This window comes from Odontomachus brunneus, unplaced genomic scaffold, assembly GCF_010583005.1.
Source record: "Odontomachus brunneus isolate Ranch 3 - 2012 unplaced genomic scaffold, Obru_v1 Obru_scaffold_249, whole genome shotgun sequence".
Classification (NCBI taxonomy): domain Eukaryota; kingdom Metazoa; phylum Arthropoda; class Insecta; order Hymenoptera; family Formicidae; genus Odontomachus; species Odontomachus brunneus.
This window is the reverse complement of record NW_022639699.1, coordinates 303716-328321: the sequence shown is the minus strand read 5'-3', so window position 1 is coordinate 328321 and position 24606 is coordinate 303716. Positions and strand designations below refer to the sequence as shown.

Genomic DNA, 24606 nt, shown 5'->3' with positions numbered 1-24606 from the left:
CTATAATAATAATAAATATATTTTTAAATATAATTCAAAGGAGTTACAGGAATAAAGTAATGATGGTGGTAAAATCGATTATTATAAAGAAGAAACATAGAGAAACCTGAAACAAGATTCCGTTGCTTTTGCACATTCATTGATGCACCAGTGTAAATTAATTAATGATTAAATGTTATCGATGGATTTTTCTCATCATTCTACATGTGAAAGTGTTTGAGTCACGTTGTTGAGAAGGGAATGTGTGATTTGAGAGATATTTCATATTTTGAACTAAAAAGTACTAGAATAAAATGAAAAGTATTTCAGAAAATATTTATTTTTCGATAATTTTATTGAAGATGGAATAAAATCGCTTAATATGCTTGACTAGAGAGAATTACAGCTTGTTATCGAATTATTTCTAATATACTCGATATCTTGAGAACTTCTCTCGCATCAGATCTCACTTATATTACATATTAAATCTCACGATCTGCAAAATCTTGAAAGTTCACAGTCTCACAACGATATGGCACGCGTGAATATTTGAAATACCGTTACGTGAATATCAAGCAATTATTCTCTATTACTACAGTTGCACCATACCCCGTTGGTATTTGCGAGGCACACCATTAACGAGATATTTATCCGTTAATCGAGATCGGTGCAAGAATCAAACGCAAGCGTGTATTGCGCACTGTATTGTGACGGAAAGCTCCGTGCAGTCGCTGGAAGGCTTCCGTACTCCACGCGCCGTAACAATACGCCGTCATTGTAAGATACAGACCGGATCCTGGGCCAGGCCGCGCGCGAGTAATTTTCCAAATAACAGATCTCGATCCATTGATCGTTCGTGAGCCAATGCATCGGTCACGCGGTTCGGAAGGGCTGATATTATCTCCTGAAGCGGAAATTGCGTATTCCGCCGCCCGCGAAAGGTTCCGCCAATTTCGTCGTATCGCCGATGATGCAATGACGCGATTCATTTGTCACCCGGGGCGGTGCTCCGATAGGAAATTAAAAAAGAGATTATAAAAGCGGGAAGTTACGGCACTTCTAAACCCCTCCAGCGATAAGTTCACATTACAGATTCAACATAGGAAAGATTACATTGATATACTTCATGAGAGTAATTTTCGAAATCATTTCTCAAATTATATATATACAAGGTGTCCCAGATTACTGTTGAATCAAAAAAACTCATTCCAATTAAAATTAATACTGTTGATACAACAACATTTTTTCTGCATATTTTGATCTGTTTTTGCTATAATATAATAGTTTTGAAAGCGATATTGCGACTTATTCTTACTTTTAGTATAAACATAATCTTAATCTGTAAGCAAGTTAATCTGAAATTTTTATTGAAAAGTGTAGAGTATTACCAGCGATTAACAGAGTCCCCTACACGCAAAAAGTGCATACTGTATTCAAGTATCTCATAAGTTTGTGTATCCACAAGTCTGTCACAAGTTCATCATATGCATCTTTATTCAGAATACATTCTATAATCCTAGTAAGTTTAGCATTTTGATCAAGAATCTTAAATTAAAAAATGGACTCGATTTGTGCTTACTGCACAGAGTCGAGTCAACTGTTTCTTCGATCAAGTTTTACGATATTCTCGCAAAGAAAATAAATTCTTCTCTCAAGAATGATAATGTTCCAAAATTTGCGATGAGTATACTTTGAGTTTGTTATTGCGGAAGTATTCCTTCGGGGATAATCATTATTTAAAAGAAGAACAGTAAAGTGAATAGTCACTTAGTGGGTGGAATAATATTTTTCTGTGTGTATAATAATATATTACTGCTCAGCGCGCAATTGCAATTTCTACCAGTAACCTAGTTTCGACGTGGTCTTACTTTCCTGGAAAGGCGAATATATCTGCTTCATCTGGCATTAGCGAGGTGTATATCGCTTCAGAGCGCGCGTTTTACTGCTTGTCCGTTAATTAGCGATCGCGATAATATCGGGGCGCGCGCGCGATATTTTAGGAGAACCGCGAAAAGCTGCTCGCGCTCGACAGGCGGGCCTCATTAAAAATGCTTATTAGAGGGTACATTAGCGTCGTTTCGATCGGCCAACTGGATCACTGCATGAGATCACGATTAGACGGTATTACGCGGACACGGCGGATTAAGAGTGACGCACGGCCGGACTGCTACCTCGTTAAAAGCGCGGAATTACACGCTGGAATTATGCGTAAATCTGTCCGCGATTGCCGTCTTTAAATATCGGCGCCGGTGGCACCGACTGCATAATTCACCGGGCGAGTCGCGGTAAGTTCCCGAACCCGAATCTTTATGAGGGAGTTCGTGAATTAATAATAGATCCACGCGAGGGATTAATTCATGCGGCTCGACAGATTGCGTTTCTCCCGCTGCGTTATTTTCACATTAGCTGTCTTATTTTCTCCACCGTCCACACAGTTGCTCCTGTCAACTATCTGTTGTGTCGCATTAAAAATCTAAATTTTAAATTATTTCTTATTTTTCATGTTCAGAAGAAATATGATCTTTCCTCTTTTCAGCGAAATGCGTAGTAGTCTATATTTTTAAAAAAACTTATTGTAAAAGACAGCGAGGTTAAAGGAGACTAGATTTAGTTGGCTTAAGGAGTATGTCGGCCATGTGCCTTGTTTATATATTTATCGTGAGAGAAATAGTGGAAACGAAATCACAGAAAGTTCCCTTTAGAAGAAGAGTAGAAAAACCTAATTTACGAGCAGCATATTCGGAATTCTATATTGACTATAAAATGACTATAAAATGCAAGATGTCTACTTTGCAATGCTGGGCCAATATTAAATATATTGGGACCCAGTTGTAGCCAATATTGCCTCAATAAACTGTGCTATTAAAGATATATGTAGAATTAAACTATATATATTAATTCTACATACAGAACTATTATAGTTACCACAATCATGTCTTTTTCTCTGAATGCAATCATTACGACGATTAGTTGTTTGAGAAGTTGTAATTTCGACATTCCGAAAAATATGCCATCTGGCCTCAATATTGTGCTGTATACCGTTGCACCGAGTTATGTCTTCTGCTTCTACTCACTATAAAGCTTGACTTACAATGTGTTCTTTGCTTCCTGTTTCTTTCTCTTTATCTCTTTCTTATTTAAATCTTCAAACTTTAGTGTGTTAGAAAAAGATAAAGAATAAAAAACAGGAAGCGAAGAGCAAATTGTAGGTCAGGTTTTATAGAACAATTCTTTACGCCATAACATGTAGAGACAATTTCGTGTGAGCGGAAGAGAGCAATGAAGACAAGATCGCCACGTATCGTAGAAGACTCCATCACATCAATTTTCCGAATAACCCTTTCGTGTCGATTAAAAGGAGCGATTTACCACTATCGAGGGACATACAAATTCTTAACAACTCCCCGAAAGAATGCAATCAAACCAAATTTCCGATCGAGATAGACCGCCGCCGCACTGGGATACGGCGGTTTCCCGTTTAGTCGATAGAATCATAAGCGTATGCCCCGCGAGCGCGCTCGCGCGATGATAAGAGAACAGGTTCGGTAGCGGTATTTAAGAATCTGGAAAGGGACGAACCTAGCGATAGCACGCTAACCACGGTGCACCGTCGCATTAGCGATAACGTGAAATTACCGCGCGAGGCATGATTCCCATGAATCGCCAGCCTCCGACGAGTAACCGCCGGTGTTTATTGAAAGGCAGACCCTGGCTGCTCTGGGCCACCGGTCGCGGAGGGAGAAGGAAGCGGCGAGATCTTCTTGAACGATTGAATCGCGGAAAGTAGACGAATCCACGGTATTCCCGTGGAGTGCAGATGCCGCGTGGCGATTATGCGCGTTACGCAGCGCGATGCGGCCACTGGGCGCGCGAGCACCCGCATAGATCGCCGTTCGGTGATTCCCACGGCCGTTGCTGCACTTCCGCGCGCGTCGAAGATTCGCGCTCCCGAGACCTCATTCTGCCACGATCAATGATCGGCGAATGAAGACGTATCGCGCGCGAGTCCAGGCGCGAAATGTTGCAGATACGACCGGGAGATCCCGCTTGAGCGTCTTAATTTTATCTGGTGCTTGTCAAAAATAATCGTCATTATTCACTATAAGACAGAATAACATATACAGAATGTTAAAAATAATATTCCAAACTTAGGGTAGATAGTACTCATTATACCGACAAGTAAACCTACCCAAAAGTTATATTCCGATTTTTTTCTAATTTGGCACAAATATAGAAGTACAAAAAATATTTAGGTCATATTTTTTCACTTTGGCCCACCTTGAGTTTCACGGGCAGTTTGTAGTTTTTTGATGTTCTCACTTCTATCATCAACAAGTGCAACACAAATGCATAAGAAATAAAATTGAATACAAGATATAGGCGTTTTTGGTTTGTTGATTATGAATATGAAGTCAAATATGTAAAATTATTTGTATAAATAGTAAAATGTTTAAACATGTAAAAAATTGAACAAAATTATTTATACAAATAACTTCTCGGTTTGGCCGAGATTTGAGCAATTTTTGTCTAATTTAGCACATATTTGAAATATTTTGGTTGAAATCTCGGCTAAAGAAATTTAGAATGGTTCGTGTCTCAGCTATATCGATTTTGTTAAAATTATTTGACTATATCTTGTATTCAATTTTATTTCTTATGCATTTTTGTTATACTTGTCGATAATAGAAGTGAGAACATTAAAAAGCTTTAAACTACCAGTGAGACTCAAAGTAGGCCAAAATGAAAAAATATGACCTAAATATTTTTTGTACTTCTACATTTGTGTCAAATTAGGAAGAAATCGGAGTATAACTTTTGGGTAAGTTCATTTATGAATAAAAAGTGTCTATTAAATATTGGTCAACTTTTTTAGAGTTATAAATATTTTTCAATTTTGGTAACGCAAGTTATTTGTATGTTTCCATTGATCACGCGCGGTCAATAAACGAACGAGTATCTTACCATACTATTACTATGATATTTACAATAATTATTGCTCATGTCGCCTTTCCGAAAGATGGATTGGACAGAGTGAATCGATTGCATGGCCTCTTCAATCTCCTGACTTAAATCTATTGGATTTCTTTTTACGGGAATACATGAAAAGTTTAGTTTATTTTTCATACATAAATAATATACAAGAATTAGATTGACGAATTCAAGACGCAGCTGATCAGATTCGAGGAAAACCAAAAATTTTTTAATAGCGTCTTTTATATATAATTTCCAAAATATAAATAACACACGTATGGATGAAAGGATAATAATTTATTGCAGAATGTTCAATCTACTTTTTGGCTTATAAAATTCTGTAATAATTTCTGCTGTAAAATTATTTACGTATAAAAATGTAGAATAACTTCGAAAAGCGTAAATTCTAATTTTAGGGGAGAAAAAGTCGTGTACATTCTAATATAAATCTGTTCTTGAATATATTTATATAACTTTATAATTATAAGAAGATAATTGAAAATTCTTCAGTTGTGCGTATTGAAAGCTCATACATGTGTGTAACGCGAAAAAACCAGGGATTAAATATAATAATAAAGATAACGAAATTATAGTTATATTTCGTTCGTTTCCCGCGTTCCCGCTGGTTATAAACTTGTTATTTATGAACACGCGTGAATATAAATACTCAGCCGATTAATTATATAATATTATTCCGCTAAATGTTAACCCGTACTTGTTACGCCACGAGAGTGGCGCCACAAAGTCGACATGAGCGTCGTACTTTACTTCTGTGATTTCTTGACTAATATAATGTGCGTTAACAAAATATTTTCGCACTGTGCAATCGTAACCATATAGCTACCACCATAGCTTTCAGCCTGATTGCAACACCACCGTCCCGATGCATTAACCCTTCATCCGCGAATGTCATAAATATAGGCGCAACGCTAGAGTCGCGGATTGAGAGAAACCCGCGCTAATAGCCGGTAAAATTTTAAGAAACAATCGATCAGGCCTGCCGCCAGGTACGCCGCTTGATTTACGGCATCATTATTGCGTGCTGATTTACATACAAGTGCATCCGGGCGGTATACAAGTCGTGATCAGAATTCAGAGTGCGCGCGCGCGCGGCAGGCGTCTCTGTTCCGTGATGTTTAAAAGGGCCGGGTTCAGGCGCCGCACCCCGGTCGAAGCGCTGTCGATCGTTGCGAAATTTTCGCGGTTCCACGGACAAAAAGCCGCCGGCGGCGGCGGCGGCGGCGGCGGCGGCGGCGCGATAATCGCGGGAAAAATTTGAGCTCTTCGCGTGAATTACGTAACGCAGAATGCACGGGCGTGCAGATCACCACCTAATATTAAACGGTTGCTCATTGCGCGGCAGCGGAGCGTATTTTGCCGATAAGTTGGTGCGTATGCACTAGATGCCATTAGCGCGAATGAATTGCGCGCTTATTTCCGCGCGTTAATAAATAACAGTCTCTATGGAGGAATCTCGCAAAAATTGGAGCAACTGAGTTATGGCCGGGTCAGCATGACGTATTTCTCAAAGTTGCACAAGGCGAATTCGAAGAAGGAAAAAGAGGCAAAGAGAGAGAGAGAGAGAGAGAGAGAGAGAGAGAGTCGAGAAGATAAACTGTGACAGTAATTGCGGTAACAGTAATAGTTTTACCACCCGAGTCAAAATTTTATCTTACTTTCGACTTCAATATTCCATTTAATGTCTACTCTGATATCTCGAAGCCAACATAAACTTTTGATTCTATTTATCCTAAAATAGTCTTGCCGAGAAATCCTTTCTCTCTCTCTCTCTTTAGAACTCACAAACGGCATTTTATATATTTTCTGTTATTTAGATGCGTTACATAGAATTACAATTTCTACCTACATGCATTGAACATACACTGTACCTTCAGAATATACAAATGTTTGAAAGTTCAGGTAAATAGGACTCAAATTTCGACCGGGTTGTCGAAATTTAAATCTTACTTGAGTGAGAATTTTGTTCGTACTTTCGATCTCAATATTCAATTTAATATCAACTTTGATATTCTGAAGCCAACTAGTACCTCTTTTAATTCTATTTATCTTACTAACTTTGCCGAAAAGTTCTCTTTAGAATCTCCAAGTGACATTTTGTGCACTTTATACTAAGCAAGACTTTCTTTAAGGGTGCTAAATAGGACTTCAATTTCCACGTATTAACGGAAACATACTAAACTTTCAGAATATATGGAAGTTTTAAAGTTTAGATCGAAAGTAGGGCTAAAATATCGACTTGGTCGGATATAACTGATGATGAATTAGGCTGTCCCATAAAATAGCGTTTTCTTACTTCTTCTTTTTACTTCTTTTTTTATTTTTAGAGGACTAAGGACGTTGATTCGCGAGCCACGGCGAATGTATCGGCGATGTCGAGTTAACGAAAGCTCGTGTTTGCATAGCGACAGTTTACGATCGTGGACATGTTGTTCGATGTTGCACGAACCATCGATCGTTATCGCCTGAATCGAGCAATTATGACGCAACGTTAATGATCCTGATGAATGGTGTCATCGAGTCAATGACATCGCGAGCGGTGCCGGCAAAAAAGCAGGTAGCTAGCGAGTCGTGCAATTAGCTCCACTTGCTACGTTATAATCATCGTATTACATCGAAACATTGCGCGGTATTTAAATGCGCACGACGTAATACCGATGAATATTTAAATCGCGTTAATTGTCGTCATTACGTGCTGTAATAGCTATAATCGCGCAACTTAAACGGACATTTTGTTGTGAGCATTATTATTAGTAATAAAATCACTCGCATCGATCTTCTCCCTCTGGTTACTTCTATCTGAATATCTTTGTAAATATTTCAAGGATTTATATATATATATATATATATATATATATATATATATATGTATATATTTATTTATTTATTTATTGATATTTTTTATTTTTATCATTTATTTAGATACGTTTAAATTCTTATTGTGATACTCTTTACTTTTACTATAATTAATTTATTATTCTAAAATTTAAATATTGTTTTTGAACTGGATTTTAATAATTAATACAAAATATGAATATTTGGAAGATATGTGTCATTAATATTTCTTAACGTAATGTCATGGATGGAGTGATCTAATGTAGGAAGAAATATCTATACTAGAAGAAATTTAATGCAGTTTTCGAGCAGTTATATTGTAGATAGTTATGTTAACTTTTGTCTAATAACTGAAGAGTAAAACTTAGAATCTCAATTCAGATGTAACGCTTTTGCCGCAATTACTGTCCACAAAAGATACGCAAAAGTTGAACCCCATTTACTGAACGAAATCGGACAGACCCCATTTACTGAACGAAACAGAATAGGAAATCGACGAGAAGCTATTCAATTGATTAATAATCAAATCTACTCTTCGTAAAATGCAGGTTTGATCTAATAGTATCTCATTCTTTGTGCATGCTTCTTTATTGAAAGATTTTAATCCCTCTTTTACCTCTTTTGCTCTACACTGAGAGAAATTATCCAATAAAAAATTAACAAATGGATATTTCTAATCAAATTTTGATCAGTTTTTATATCCGATTAGGATATCCGATTAAATTTAATCGGATACTTTCGATCATAACGACATTTCATCAGATAAACCAACCAAAAATTATTTCTCATCGGATGTTTCTTGCTCGGATACAAAAATTTACCGATATTTTAATTGGAAATATCCGCTTGTTAATTTTTTATCGGATAATCGGTGTATCATTTTCTCCATATTGTTGTTCGTGCAATTTTCAGAGCGCTCTCTTTTAACAAAATAAACGAATAAAACTCTGTCAAGTTCTTTTGTTCAGTTCCCACGCAGTATTTTTCACCATTAGTATAAATGCATTAGCACTAAGCAGTCACTTGAAGCGGGCGTCTACTCTACCTAAGCAAACTGCATACATTTCTACCAGGGAATGTACAACTATAAATATCGAGCTCTGCTTTCGCCCCGGCTCAAAAACGTCCCATTCGCACTTTGCCGCCGCTGTCGCCCCGCGGAAGGAGGTGGTCTGTTTGTCGCGCGAAAATTATTTCTCATACTTTGACGTTGCGCGATCGGAGATGATGACTCGATATATTTATATACCTCGCGAGCGCGCGGCGAGCGGAGCGGAGGAACTGATGCACGACGACGATACAACGAGCGAGATGCACTCCGGACGCCCCGTAGGAACGCGGCAATTTAGCGATATCAGCCAGACCGACACGGCTAATTCTATCTGCGTAGCGCCACTCGATAATTTGCTCGTGGAAACGTATTAGATCGCCACCGGGGCGGCCGCTAATCACAAGCTGTCCCGCAGTATAAGCTATACGAACGAGATGTTAAACTACTCCGACGACGAAAGTCATCCTGCTTCGATTATCAGCTGCGTTTAAGAGCAGCTGCCGTCACCGCTTCCTCCTAAAATTGTCAAGAGCGATAGGTCTCCACGATCGATCGTGACTTCCCTCAGCAGTTGAAAATTGTTGCGTGGAGGTTGGAAAATCACTTTCCGGCGTTCTTCAGTCTTCCGTTTTGGAAAGCGCGCTTCTAAAGCTTGAACTACAATATGTTCTTTGCTTTCTGTTTCTTTCTCTTTATCTCTTTTTAACTCAAACTTTAAAGCTTGATCTACAATGTACTTTTTTTCTTCTTGTTTTTTTCCTCTTTATCTCTTTCTAACTCACACCTTAAGCTTTAAGTCAGAAAAAAAACAGAACAAGAAACAGAAAGCAAAGATTGTAGATTAAGCTTCAGAACAGTATTATGATTTTCTAGATGAAAGTCTTGCATACAACTACTTTATTTCGTAAAATACATTAGATCGTGTTGGCGTTTTAGTAAATACTAATAAAATATAATATTAGATATTAGATTTGGTTTCCGGGTTTGACCCGTGTGGATTCTTCTTTGTCTGATTCCGACGTTTCGCGAACATTTCAGTCCGTTTTATCAGGGAGGAACAACCCGATGCTGAAATATTCGCGAAACGTCGGAATCAGACAAAGAAGAATCCACGCGGCTCAAACCCAGAAACTAAATCCAATATTCATGGACACCGCAAAAGCCTCTAAAATCATAATATTAGATGTTTCGTAAGTTTTATTATTTATTTGGTGCTTGAATGCAAGATATTTGATGTTATACTTAACCATTTAGGCTCAATTCCACCAACATTCTTAAACATCGATTAAATCTTAATCCGAGTTTAAGTCTTTAAGGGCCGATTTTTCAATGATAGTTTAAATTGAGATTTCAACTTAAACTCTGTTTAAACAAAACAAGCGCATTGTTAGAGTAGAGTTTAAACTTAAATCCAAGTTTAAACTGCTATTGAAAAACTGGACTTAAATCTGAAGGCAGTTTAAGCTAAGATTAAGACTTAATAAATATTAGTGGACATTAGAGATGGATACATCTCAACAGGTAATCCGTGCAGCTTGGAAATATTCGTACGAAATAAGCAAGTAGACTTTAAATCTGTTCTTCAAATAGAACTGTTTTTTAAACAATAGTATAGGAAAGAGCGGAGGAACAACTGGTCGATCACAGTTGGTCGATATTGATGTTTCGCAGTAGCGAGATAAGCGAGATCTGACTCACGACCGGTTGCACGATGCAGCATGTTCTCCTTTTGCTCTCCACTAGTGCTGAGATCGACCAGGTTCCACCTTTGTTGGAATCGTCATGTTTTCGTGCGTGGTTTCGTCATCGCTGATCAGCTGTTGCCCTTCAGGAGGAGCAGAATTCCGGGAGAAAATTTGCATTATGCTGACTTAACTAATTATAATGCCGCATAATGCATAATTCTATAATATCACGTATTTCTCTCCGGTTTACCTCAAGCGCGAACCTGTTAAACTTTAATCCATCGTTGAAACTTCACTCTTTGCGAACGTATTGTACGAGGCGATTCAAAATTCACATATATGTTTCATTTAATAATATCGATTTTGAGATTTTGAGTTGGTATTCCGGTAGAATAATCTTCATAAGTTATATGCCGTTAATAAGTATAAAAAATGAGATAAATGGAAAATATATTTTTTTCCATTTATCTAATGTTAAAAAATCCTCACAATTTATGAACAAGTTATAATAACTTTCCGCAGAAAAAAAATAGTTTTATACAAGGTGTCCTAGATCATTATTTTCAAACTTCACGAGAGCGTAGAATGGAGATGAACATAAAAGTACTACACTATTTTGCGATATTTGTAAGAAATCTCGAAATATTAATTAAAGAAGATTAATGAATGATTACGCGATATGATAGATAAACTGTAGTGGCGCCATTGTATGCTTATACATTAGGTCAAACTGAACAAAAGTCCTTTATCATTTTGCAAATAATCACATAGATTTTTATATATTAATTTAAAAAAATTAGTACAATATCGCGCACTTATGTAACAATTTTTTTTTTATAAATAATTAAAAGTCTACGATTATTTACAAAATGATGAATAAATGTTTCATAATATAAAACATTCATAATAGTAAATTTTTTATTTGAATAATATCTTTTTTTACGAAGTTATATTGGAATAATGGGCATCTGTGTTGCTTCTACTATAAAGTTATATACGCAAAATGGCGATATTTAGTATCAGATTTCTCACGAACGGTGCAGAACAAATTGCATGAAACTTTCACTGTGAATGTACTTTGCTGCGATAAATATTACGATAAATTTTAAGCATTTTGGTTTAAATGAATATTCCTTAATTAAAGACACCTTTATAAATTGTCATTATATTTGTAGAATAAATGATATATTAAATTTCTCTATAATTTATTATAGAATTTATTATATAAATAATTATATAATTAATTATATAATTATTTATATAATTTATATTATTTATATAATAAATTTTATAATATATTATAAAAAATTTAATGTAACATTTATTTATAAAATTGACTTTAATTAAGCAGTACATTTACTTAAACCAAAATGCTTAAAACTTATTGTAATATTTATCGTAATATTTTTATCGTAATACGTATTAATTTTATAATTAATTATATAATTAAATAACGTAAAATTATATAATTAAATAAATTATATAATTAAATAACGTAAAATTTTTCTATAATTTTAAGCGTTTTGGTTTAAGTGAATAAATACTTTAATTAAAGAGCATTTTTTGCACATTATAATTGAGATTATTTTAGAAATAAGATTATTTCGTTAGTGGAAAATGTCGATTCAAATTATAAATCTCGCTGTGTGCCACAGCATCCGCCTGTGCATTATTACAAAAAAGAACCTTTCATCTCCGAAAATTGACAGAATTACATAGGCCATTCTTTTCAAGTTCATCGCGCGCGACTAGTTTAATAAAACATCCTATTAATTCCCCTTGAACTTGCGACTGCCGTCTTGCTTATGGCCTCGTGTTCTGGAACGCTGAGAGATGGATTAACGTCGCTATTAAAATAACGTCTTCATACTTCGCTGCCAGGTGACGCGCACATGACGGAGGCGCCCAAAGCTCGATCCGCGACTCCACGCGGACGTATAAAGTCGGTCCTCCACCGACGGGAGCCGTCAGTACGAAACGACACCTCTGACAGAGGAACTCGGCTCTCGGTCTCTCCTCCGGGCCGCAGCATGCACCTCTCGCTACGCTTCGGGCACGTGTAATTTTTGTATGCGCGCACGGCGAAAAAGTCGCGGGGACATTTCAGAATCGCGAAACGCGGGATACGTACGCGCGTGTGACGCGTGTCCCGCGCGAACGAATACAATTCGCGGGCACAACGCGACGAGAGGCGTGCGACAACGTTCTTTTTATTTATTGAGCACCGGCGAAGCAGTCAGCCGGTGAACACCGATCGGCCGAGCGATAAATTCGTCAGCTCGCAAATCGACAAGCCTCCTGTACTCGCTCGTGAGATAATTGTGCAATTAAAGTGCGGTCGCACGGCCGAAATGAGCCTCCGCGACGCGATGGAAGCGCGGCTCGCCCGGCAGATTCGCGAACGGCAGAGCGTATCGGCTGTGATCGATGTGTGAGTTGATTTTGGCCGCCGTGTCTCTGCTTAGTGTTCGTTCTCCGTCAACGGTTGCACGTGCAGTCGGGACTCGATGCAACAGGTTAGTCAAGTGGTTGCAACGACCGCGATCGTGGGCGTGATCCTTCTTTTTAATTGAGCACAAAAGCTGGACGTTTCCTAACCCCGGCTGCAAGTGAAAATGCACAACGACGACAAATGAATTCTGTCAAACCGAAATGTATCCTGCACGTGGGAAATAGTATGATGTTGGTTACGCTAACCAGATTTATAGAGTTTCTTCGTGTTATCTCGACCTTAAGGTTAATATCTTACCATTACCTTAAAGTAGTTGTTTCACGATCGCTTTCAATACCGCTAGAAATTACGTTAAGTAAATGATTAATACAACACGAGGAAGCTCTACCAATCTGTGCTAAACGTTCATAAATATGATTTCTGGTATACAGCAAGGTAATATTAATCAAACTTGCATAATGTTTAGAAACCCGAAAAGAAATAATCATTTTTCGTGCTTTGACACGTTAATATTTTTTACTAGAATTGCTCGCATTAGGTATGTTTGTAAATATATTTTATAGACCGAGAGACACATACCAATGCACGCTACTGGAGAAATAATCGTGACGTTGGGTTTTTGCATATTTTACTGTACTTTACGCATTTTTGCATATCGATTATAGATCTTCAAGATTATTTAATTATCCTATCTTTAAGAAGATACTTAATTAAGGGGCATCAAAGGAAATATAACTCATGATGAGTATTACAAAATCAAGTATTACAAGTTAGCTGTCGTATACTTCCACCGTTATCATAAATACTATGTGTACTTCACGTATAAATTTTTTGAAAACTAGATGATCAAACTAGATGATCTTGTAATCTTCTTATAATAGTTCCACAAGTTTCTTTTATCGTCTTCTTGAGTTTTCGTTCAAACCGTAAAAATAATTTGAATGCTAGAATAATAAACCAATATTTTTGTTGTTAGAATTGAAAACATAATATCGGTAGTCGTTTTCGTATCTGCGATATATATAAATAGTGCGTTATTTGGCTTCAATTATCTCATCTTCAACGTCATCGATCTTATTCTAATTGCATATACACATCGATCGTATTTCGTGTAATATATTGTTAAAGTTTGAAAAGATTCCGAGAAAGATTGTTTTATGGAACAATTACTTTAAAGACTATTCAATTGGCAATTGATATGAGCAAGTTCAATCGATTCAATCGAGAAGCGTTCGATCACTCATGCTTATAATTGGTTTTGTGAATAGTATTCATATTCGGAGTATTCATATTGTGGAATATGCTGATGATTGAAAAGTGCTAAATAGGACCCACGTTGAGAAGGGAGAGGGATAGTTTTGTTCATATCAATCATCACCGAACAATCTATAACTTCTAATTAAATTTGCTCATATCGATCGTTAATTGAACCACATTAACATTATCAGATTCATGCGTCCACTGAAAAATGAGACTAATTATTACTAAATGTATTTAGTTACAAAATTTAAGTAAAAATTCTGTATCTAATATAATGATAATAACCAAAAATAATAATAACCAAATCCACATTAAATTAATAATATAATAGTAATAACCTAATATAATAATAATAAAATATAATACTAATAACCAAATATACATAGCAGATTTTATGTACAAAGGGCTTTTAACTACAATCAAGTAAACTAAAGATTTTAATAATAGCTAGCAAATATTTATATATCTGTTAACAAGTCTTTGATGACTACTAGAAGATATTAGGTAAATGTTATGAAATTATTTGATTCTATTTGACGAAATATTTGGTAACTATTAATATTTATTTTGTTAAGGCAACAAAATATTTGGTGACTATCAACTGTACTTATACTAATATATATATATATATATATCACTTATTGATATTTGTCGCATATCGACTGTTATTGAGTTGTTTTCAATATTTGCTGGTAAATATGGCATTGCCACATTCTTTGAAAAATATAAGCATGAGTACAAAAATATATTGTCATAGCTCGTAGGACATCAATTTCTGTTCAATAATAAAGTAAAACATCGAATGAAGTGGGTTTGTATAGTTTGGTCGCTACAAGTTCGAATGAAACTATGGACAGAACTGTACGTATAAAGTAATAAAAAGTGTCAATGTAAAAAATAAAACATAGATGTTTTAAAATAATTTAAGTAGTACGATGAGATTTTTTAAATAAAATAAAAAAATTATCTAAAACAATTTTCATCTCGAGCACAAGCTTTAATAATAGTTACCAAATACCTTATTTTCTGCTTCTAAGATTTGGTATTAAACTTTCAGAATCTAGTTTGTTGACCTAAATATATAGATCAAGCAACTAAATCTTGATTCTGAGAGAACTACACATTTACTTTATATCACTAAATTATTTTCTAATTATCGTTATTTGGTCCACATTATTTTACTAAATAATTTAGCAAAAACTACCAAATTTTTGCACTTGTTATGAAATCCTTCTTTCAATATAGGATAATCGTGTCGCTTTTCCGAGTGTCAACTTCTAAAATGGAAAGTTTCTGAATACATGATCGTTTGCGCGAGCGTAACTACACCGCAACTCGATCTCAATCCACTGAAATCGCGACTGTGACGCGGCGAGATGGAACGACGGTGGTTAACGGAACCTCGCGTAAATACAAATAAGCCGGCACGACCACGCCGGCCGTTAAAAATTCGCTGTGCGAATTTCGTAATAACGTGTAAACGCGGCGCTAAACGTTACGACACAGACGGTTAAACAAAATTACCGATTGCATCTAATTTGACGAGCGGGTGCCAGCGCGGTAATGGCATCTGGTTTCGTTCTTGGCAATTATCACAGTCTACATAATTGCTGAAGCAGCGGCTAACGATGCCGCGCGCGGCGGGAGGGAAGAAAATAAGAATGCGCGAGCCCGTCGTTTGCCGTGATTACGCGTACTTGCGTGTCGCGTTCGTTTCTCTTTTTCTTTCTCTTTCTCTCTCTCTCTCTCTCTCTGTCTCTTTCTCTTTCCCGCGGACTCGGAAATTATTCCTCGTTCGCGACTTGGGTCTTTTGCAAACGCGTATTAATAGTCCAGTCGGCGGGGTTCGATAATCGTGAAAATAAACGGTACCCCGCGACTTGCGTAAGAGGAGATTCCCTCAAATCTGCTCCCATCTACCCCCGCGGCGGCGCACCGTGTTTTCACTGCAATAAAGTAACGCGCTCAATAAACAACGACCCGGTAAAAAAAACACACGCGCCCGGAACCGAGTAATTTCTCGATTTGCCCGACCCGGGAGCTTTTACACACACTTGCAAACGCGCATTTACACTTATAGCTATACTTGTACTCACGCACATACACACACGCACGCATATACGCACACACGTACACACAAACACACGTCAAATGTCCGCGCGATATTTTCAGCGGGTATGCGAAAGCTCTCGTAAACGGTGCGTGCTGTCGCGATCCGAGCAATTAATTCGTCCACCTCGAGCCACTTCGTTGTGTAATTATTGCACTGCGCGAAGAGAGAAATTGTAAGAACTTCGACAGACCTTGCGCGTCTTCTTGTTTACGGAAGTGGAAGTCTTTCATCAATACGCTCTGGCCTAAGCTGTTTCATAAGAAAGAGATGATTAGATCCGCGGAGCGGAATGTCAATATTGGCTCGCCTAGACCTGTTGCGGGCTTCAATGGAGACTTGCCGCCGGACAGATCGTAAAATACGAACTGGGGATCATCAGCGAAACGCGCTTTCGTGTCGTTGCTTGAAGTCGTAAAGTTGATCGCGATCAGCGGAGCGCGCAGTCCGGTACTGATCAGAGTTGCAATTAATTAATTCATAATTAGTCGCAATTAAATAACTGCTTTTCTAATTAATCGTCGTGTTTCATTGACGATTGATACGAGCCAATGCAACTGGAGACCATTTAATTGACAATTGATTTCAACAAATTCAATCAAAGACATTTCAATTGACGATTGATATGAAGAAAGAAAATTTAAGATCGCTCAATTGATAATTGAAGTTAGCAAATTCAATTAAAAGTCGTTTAATTGACGGTTCAATTGATCGATTCAATCAAAGATCGTTTGATGACAATTAATATAATCAGTGCTTCCCTCCTTCTGTTCCCTTCAATGCGAGTCCTACTTAGCGCATCTTTCACAATGCCACGATGCTTCAAGCATGAATGCTATCCATAAAACCAATTGTAACAATGAGCAATCGAATGCTCCTCGCTTGAATCGTTTGAATTTGCTTATACTAATCGTCAACTACCTTTGAAGTAGTTGTTTCGCGACAATATTGCTGGAAAATTATGTTAAGTAATGAAATATTAATTCAATAGGAAAGAAACTGTATAAATCCGTGCTAATATATAATAATAAATATATAAATATGATTTATGATATACAATTTTGACACTATAGCAAGAGAATATTAATCAAACTTTCATGATGTACAAAATCCACAAGAGAATAACCGCTTATCGCGCTTGGACGTATTAATACTTTTGGCTGAGACTGCCAGGTCGGGCATGTGTGTCTGTAAACATATCCTACGTACTGATAAACGCACTACTAGACACTACTACAAGGTACACTACTAGAAAATTCATCGAGACGTTGGATTTTTCTTATATTTTATCCTACTTTCTTGAAAATGAATCAGTCAAACATCTGAAAACAGTGAATATACACTGATTTACAGTTATAAGTATAGCACTGAAAGTGTTCAAGTGCTATACTCATAACTGATTTGAAGGGAAACCAGAGAGCTATACTCATAACTGATATCAGTGACTATTCACTGATTCACTTTAAGAGAATATTTTTCGCATTTTTGCTGTTTGTAGATCTTTAAAATTATTTAACTATACTTGAGAAGATAAAAATAAAGATATCAAGGAAATATAACGTGTAAAGTATCACAAAATCATTATAAGTCATATATTTTAACTATTATTACAAATTGTACTTGTGTATTGTAATTGTGTACCTGTAATTGTGTACTTTACATGTCAGTTTTATGAAAGCTAGATGGTCAACAAACTTGTAATTTTTTTATAATATTTTCAATCCTTTCATGGTCTTCTTGTCTTTTTGTCAAAACCATAAAAGTAATTCGGTTGTTAGAATTGAAAACGTGATATCGACAGCCATTTTCGTACCTGTAATGTGAATAGTACCAATTTTGATGTCAATCATCTCAGTTTCGGTATGGTCAGATTATTGCAATGTATTAATCGTGTTTCGATTAATGTACTACTGAAATTTGAAAATATTTCTAAAAAATGGATTTATGAGACAACTATCTTAATTAAGTTTGTTGCATTCAATTGTTTATTGAACGATCTTTGATTCCCTCAGCTTTCAATAAATATCATCAAGTGAACGACCTTTAGTTGAATTCGTCGAAATCAGTCGTCAACTAAATTTATTCTCCAGTCGATTTTGCTCGAATCAATCGTCGATTAGCTGAATTGAAACACACTGGTTCAAATAGATTATTAAGTGGAGAAAAATTTAATTGATAGTTTTACGACTCTGATGCCGATCGCGCAAAATGTGCCATTTTAGATAATGACCGCTTTCGACTAGCGAGTGTAGTACATATGAACTACCCGCGGAAAGTTAATAAAATTATTCCCCGAACGGTTATGCGCTCGTGCGCGCGTCACTCGCGCGGCCGGGCCTATGATTTGCAGGCCCGCGCATTCGACGTGCACACTCGGACTCGTGCGATAATCGTGAGGCTAATGAGCAATTCGTATGCGTTTAACGATCATATATCACGCCGGTTAATTTGCATTCATCACGCGCGCACTTTCGTACACGCGGGAGTAACGCGCGCGTCGCGATCCCGTTTCACGCGTCGGATCGGCAATCTTTTTCCGATTTTATGAATATGTTTGTCACCGACAGTCGCGCGGGATAGTATTGTACGCCGATGCATTGCGATTATCGCGGCGCTGGTATAATGCCCGGCGCGTGAGTCCCGTTTCTGCAAATTCCCCGCGTGTGCAGGCGAATTTATCGCGCGCGATTATGCAACCGCGCTCGCATAATTAGCGACGCGACTTTGCGCGGCCTTTGTCGGCGCAATTTATCTCGCGACACGCGCGCGCGAGATTTACGCGGCGACAGGACTTCCATTTTGCAAGCGATCGAAAGCACTCGCGTCGTGATTTGTGGCGCGCGAGCCGCCCAGCCGGAGTCTTCTGCGATCGATCAAGCGATTTTTGCGCGCGAAGGACAATTACATGAGTCCATTCCTCTCCATGGGAGCAGGTTTCATATGCGAGGAGGTTGCACGGAAAACTGAGCTCGTTAGGAATTCATTGAAACTTGCGCTGCGTGCAAATTGAAATATCATTGGGCTCGGGCAATTAGAACAAGATTGACTCTTCAAGATATTTGAAATTAAAGTCGATACTTTTTATGTTCCTTGAGATTGGCGTGCTATTTCTCATTTCTTGAACTGAAACGAGAGTTTGAATGAAAAACTATGTCATTAAAGGCTGGCATACCGACGTTATACACAAACAGAATTATTTACCATCTTGTTTGGAAAATACAACGGTGAAAAGTTCATCATTCATAGTAACACATTCGAGGTACATATATGTACGCACATATTTTACTCTAGAATTCTAAACATCAAAAAGAGTCAACCTTAAATTGGGTAAATTTTATCCAGCGTATTTTTATTTCTGTGAAAATGGTCAGAATTCAATACTTATTTTAAATCAGCGTAGGAAACATCGAGAAATTTATTAATGTTTTTGCGACATATGAATATAATAAAGTTGAAATTATAATAAAAAAGCAAAACGTAAGTTTTTGAAAACAGTAATGCTTGGAAAGTTGATTTGGGTAAATTTTACCCATGTTTAGGATTCTAGGAATAAACTCATATATTTCTTTCTATTATCTGTGCACTTCTAATATATCAAATCGACTGATGCAAATGAAGCATTAATAAGAAAAATGAAAGATAATATTTGAAAGATAATTATTGAAAGATAATTAGAAAAATGAAAGATAATTATTTGTAATTATGTTGTGTATATATATTCATCTCAACTTCGCCTCAAACTAACATTTACTACTTAGAGAGTGAAATGTGTAGAAACGTAATTTTGTTTGATAAACAATCCAGACCCTACTTCAAAATTTTGCCATCGCAATTTCAGATTTTGATTCTAAATTTCTCATTTCGGATCATAAATATGAATAATGAAATGCAACAAACGTGGAAATCTGCGCGTAATTTGCTGATAATTCTAGCTCCGGGCTACTCCACCTTCGACAGGTCGACGTACGGGTAATATAGGTTCTTGTCTAACGCTCACTAGCAACTGGAGCATGAAAGCATTATACGTGCATGTGCGCTCACACGCGCGCCAGCCGATGACTTCTCTAATATCCAATTTCCTTCGCCTCGGATAGCCTCTCTAGCGTCACGCCATAACATTTCATCTGAATGTCAAACATCGTTTAAGTTCAAACGGGTAATAACGATAATTGAGTGGTGGTGGAATATTAATTGAATAAATGGCAAGTGAAACTTTAATGCCGAATTATCATAATATGTCACTTTTACCGGGACACTCGCGATATTTGCATTTTCGCGCAACTGAGCACGTCTCTAATCGTGTTCTTGAGCGATCGATAATCGCGTGTGATATTTGAAGAACGATTACATTCAAAGACAGACACTTATTACATTATTTTATCTTCATGGTTCTGTAAACGGAGGAAATATTACAACAAAGTTTTGTAATTTTGTTAATTACTGCATATTTGGTTAAGAATGTTATGTATGTTTGACATTTACTATAAAATTATTGTAATTGCTTGAATGTTTTTTATATCAAGCAGCAGGTAGATCGTCAAATTTATTATTTCTATAATAATTTACACTAGAACTTCAATATCGTTCAGCTTTAAAAAGAAAATATAAAAAGAAATATAAAATTAACGTAATTTTTGCTACAATTTTCCCCTCGTGTAAATATTCGACGCTGTTGTCAGTCTCTGTGGAACAAATTTCTTGTCCTGCAAAAATTTTGGCTCGTGCGTGAATTTATACTTGTGGGTGTGTATCAATGATTATGAATCTTGAATACATATCTTGCGATTATGAATTTCTATCATAATATTTGATTGTGCAATAGTTTTCTGTTATGTGTAATTTTATTATATTCCGCAATTATAAATTTCAATCATAAATTGCGACAGCCTCTTCTTAGTAAATCTTGGCATTTGAGTCACAATGATGCAGGCTGCAGAGACGATTGAGAAGAAAATACGGGGCAAGATTTAAAAATAGTGAGACAGTTCGCTTGGGATTTGCGGAGACGATGGAGGAGGACGTTGACACTCACGACTAGACGCGTGTATTCTTTTCTTTCTTGCTTTGTGCATGGATTTGTGTCGGACAAGTTTACAGCTTGTACACATTTCGGTTTCTTTCCGATTAAATCGTCCAAGCGGATTTCTCCTTCAATATGATTTTCACGAACAGAATATTGCGCGAAGACAGTGTGGAAAAAGTGCGCTCAACTGAAGCCTAGGGCCGCGCCGCAGGTGATAAACTCGTCAGATTTGATAGACATTTTGCGCGCGTCGGACGGCAATATTTATGTAAAGTGTTCAAGTTTGTATGAGGGCTCGATCAAACTCTGGCAAAATCGCGGCTCGTCGAGAAACGACGGGGACGGTGATGTAATTGCATTCCTCGCGCGATTCGCGCGCGTCGTTCGTGTTTGCAATGCTTTATCTATGGAATGCTATAGTAATGTTCTTATCGTTCGTGAAATATCATGTGAATAGTCTGAACACTACTCGATAATATCGTGTATTCCATGGTGATTGCGCGAAAAATACGAAAATGCTGGTACTGTTGCGGCGGTTTGTTTGTTGCAAAACTATTAATATATACTCGTCTTTCCGTCTTATACACGGAGAGAATGGTAAAAATTATTGTAGAAACTTTTGTAATCGAGGGATACCGAATAATTGACTATCTTTTTATTTCATATGTCCTACTTTTATTTTAGGAACTGTGTTGCACTGAGAGAAAAAGTATCTAAAAAATATTTCTTTGGTGGGAATTAATAACATATTTATTTAAATTTAAATTTATATTTAAACAGAATAAGCAATTGCTTTCATGAAAAGCTAAGAAATAATACATATCTTCTTATTAGAAAAATATTTTGTATTAGTATAAGTAAATATGAATGTTGTTAGTACTCATCGAATAACTATCTATTATTTTTTAGATATTTTTTCTTTTAGTGTAGCAAAAAATTGAAAAGAGTTTATATATATAAAACTATAATATATAATACAATATTCTTTCTATATACAATAAATGTTAAGATGGAATGACTTTCATATCTAATCAATAATTACAATATTATCATGAAGTAAGAATTTCATTCAATTACAGAAAACTATTTATTATAGTTATACACAAAACACTTTCAATGAAAACAAGAATAACTCACATAGTTTTCATAAAAATGGATAATTAAATAATCCAGATTTTTAAATTGTTATACATTTATAACATAACTAAATAACCATAATAATATCTATAATAACCCGTAACAATAGAAGGGTCTGATGTTAATTTTATACTTTACGAAGATATTTTTCTATGCTTGAGCAGAAGTTTGTAGAGACCAATGAAGAAACGACTCATTTGCAACTCAACATTGACTGCTGATCGAGGAAACATCTAATCGACGGAGCAAGCTGATTGCAATTAGCCGCGGCGGTTTAACGCGGTGAAAAATGACGTGGAGCTGAAACGAGAGGCGACTAGGGAGACTAGTGTGCGCTCTCACCGGAAGCTGCAGCGAGATGCGTCGACAGTGAGGCCGAGAGCGAAAATCCGTCAAGATGCATCCTCTCGTCCTTCCCTTTTTGCTGCTATCTTTAACGGTAAGGCATAAGCGCGGCGCAATGGCCAACGTATTGACGCGTGATTTACCGCGCCATTAAGACGGCTGGCTGGCTGGCTGGCTGACTGGCCTACCGACCGACCGACCGACCGAACGACCGACTGCCTGCAGCCTCAATGTCAAACGGGCATTTATCAAACGTGGGCGAAATTGTTCGTAAATATGTTCCGGCACATGTCACGAACACATCGCGCCGAACCGCTAAGGTCGACCGCGCAATTTTCCCCGACGAGAGGTGCAACGAGAGGCGCATGACGCCGATTTTCGCGCCAATTTCCCGACGCCACAACCGATTTCGGGAAAATTCGCACGAAGTCAGAAGTGAGAGGCGATATGATTCGTAATAGGGCTACAGGAAATCGGGGTATCGGGCTATATGGCTTATAACCAGGGATATGTTGCTCGTGTACTTTTCTTCAGTATTTATTTTAGAGGAATAGTGAATACAAAATCGCGAATGGTCCTTTCAGAACATAAATACTTTACCTTGTCATTAAGATTGGAATAATATTACAATTAAGGAATAGAAAAGAACTGAAAGAACTCTGGCTGGCATTGGTGCATGAGTAAAACGTAATTGATTGCAAATAACAAGCTAAATATATGGTCAACAGGCAACTGATGAAATAAGCCAACGAATATATGCATCATAAATTGCATTTCTTTACCGTGGCTTTGGTTATTCCAACTTTAGTTAAGCTTTGAAATAATCAATGGAAATCGACATAGTAGTGTGTTATTACGTAATGCAGAGGTTTTCACTGGCGTCTTTTTAGACTATTGAAGAATCATAAAATTCTCCTTGTATAATCATATTATTAAATTAATTGTTAAATTTAATTGCACGTATATAACAAGAGCGAAATGCACGCGTTCTTTATTTGTGCAAATTTAATGAAAGTAACTGAGTTCCATTATTTAATTCATTGAAATAAAAACGACACAGATATTATTTCTACTACACGTACTACACGTACATTCTTCTTTCTTTCTTTTGAATGATACAAGTGCAATAAAATATCACTCTGAACGCGATTTTGTAGAAAGATTAGTGAATCTTGTATTTTTACATGAAGAAAATATAGTAAAAATTAGAATATTGCACACACACACATTTTTTGGACTTTAGATCTTACATTAATTATAACAAAAATTACTATATATTTGTTTAAACATGGTGCGCACATTTGTTCTTATTTATTTAAAAATGTTTATGTACGTTTGACTTTTTATAGATCGTCACATTTACTATTTCTATAGTAATTTGTACTATACAGTAGAGTTCAGCTTTACTAAAAGATTGCAGAAAGAAGTATAATTTTAACGTAATTTTTACTACATTTTCTCCATGTATGTACATTTGTCAATAATTGATTTTAATCTGTTTCAATAAAAATAATACAATAGTATTTAATTTCTTCGTAGAGAGCTCACACAGATTAATTTAAAGAAATTACTCAAGAGATTCATCGCGGATATATTTGTCGAAGTACCAATTGAATTGAACTGTTCTGATACTTTTTCTTTTTTTTGTCCATTCATTTGATCAGAGACAGAGAGAGAAAGAGCGAGAGAGAGAGAGAGAGAGAGAGAGAGAGAGAGAGAGAGAGAGAGAGAGAGAGAGAG

At 36.6% G+C, this 24606-nt stretch overlaps 1 protein-coding gene across 1 annotated transcript in view; it reads left to right on the top strand.

Moving 5' to 3' along the window:
- Window positions 1-12518: 12518 nt before the first annotated feature.
- Window positions 12519-24606, top strand: part of LOC116852687 (thrombospondin type-1 domain-containing protein 4-like) — a 36668-nt gene continuing 24580 nt past the window's right edge. The window contains exons 1-2 of the mRNA XM_032833270.1: window positions 12519-13055; window positions 22686-22960. Coding sequence (XP_032689161.1) covers window positions 22919-22960 — 42 coding nt within the window. The 5' untranslated portion in view covers window positions 12519-13055; window positions 22686-22918. The remainder of the gene's footprint in view (window positions 13056-22685; window positions 22961-24606) is intronic.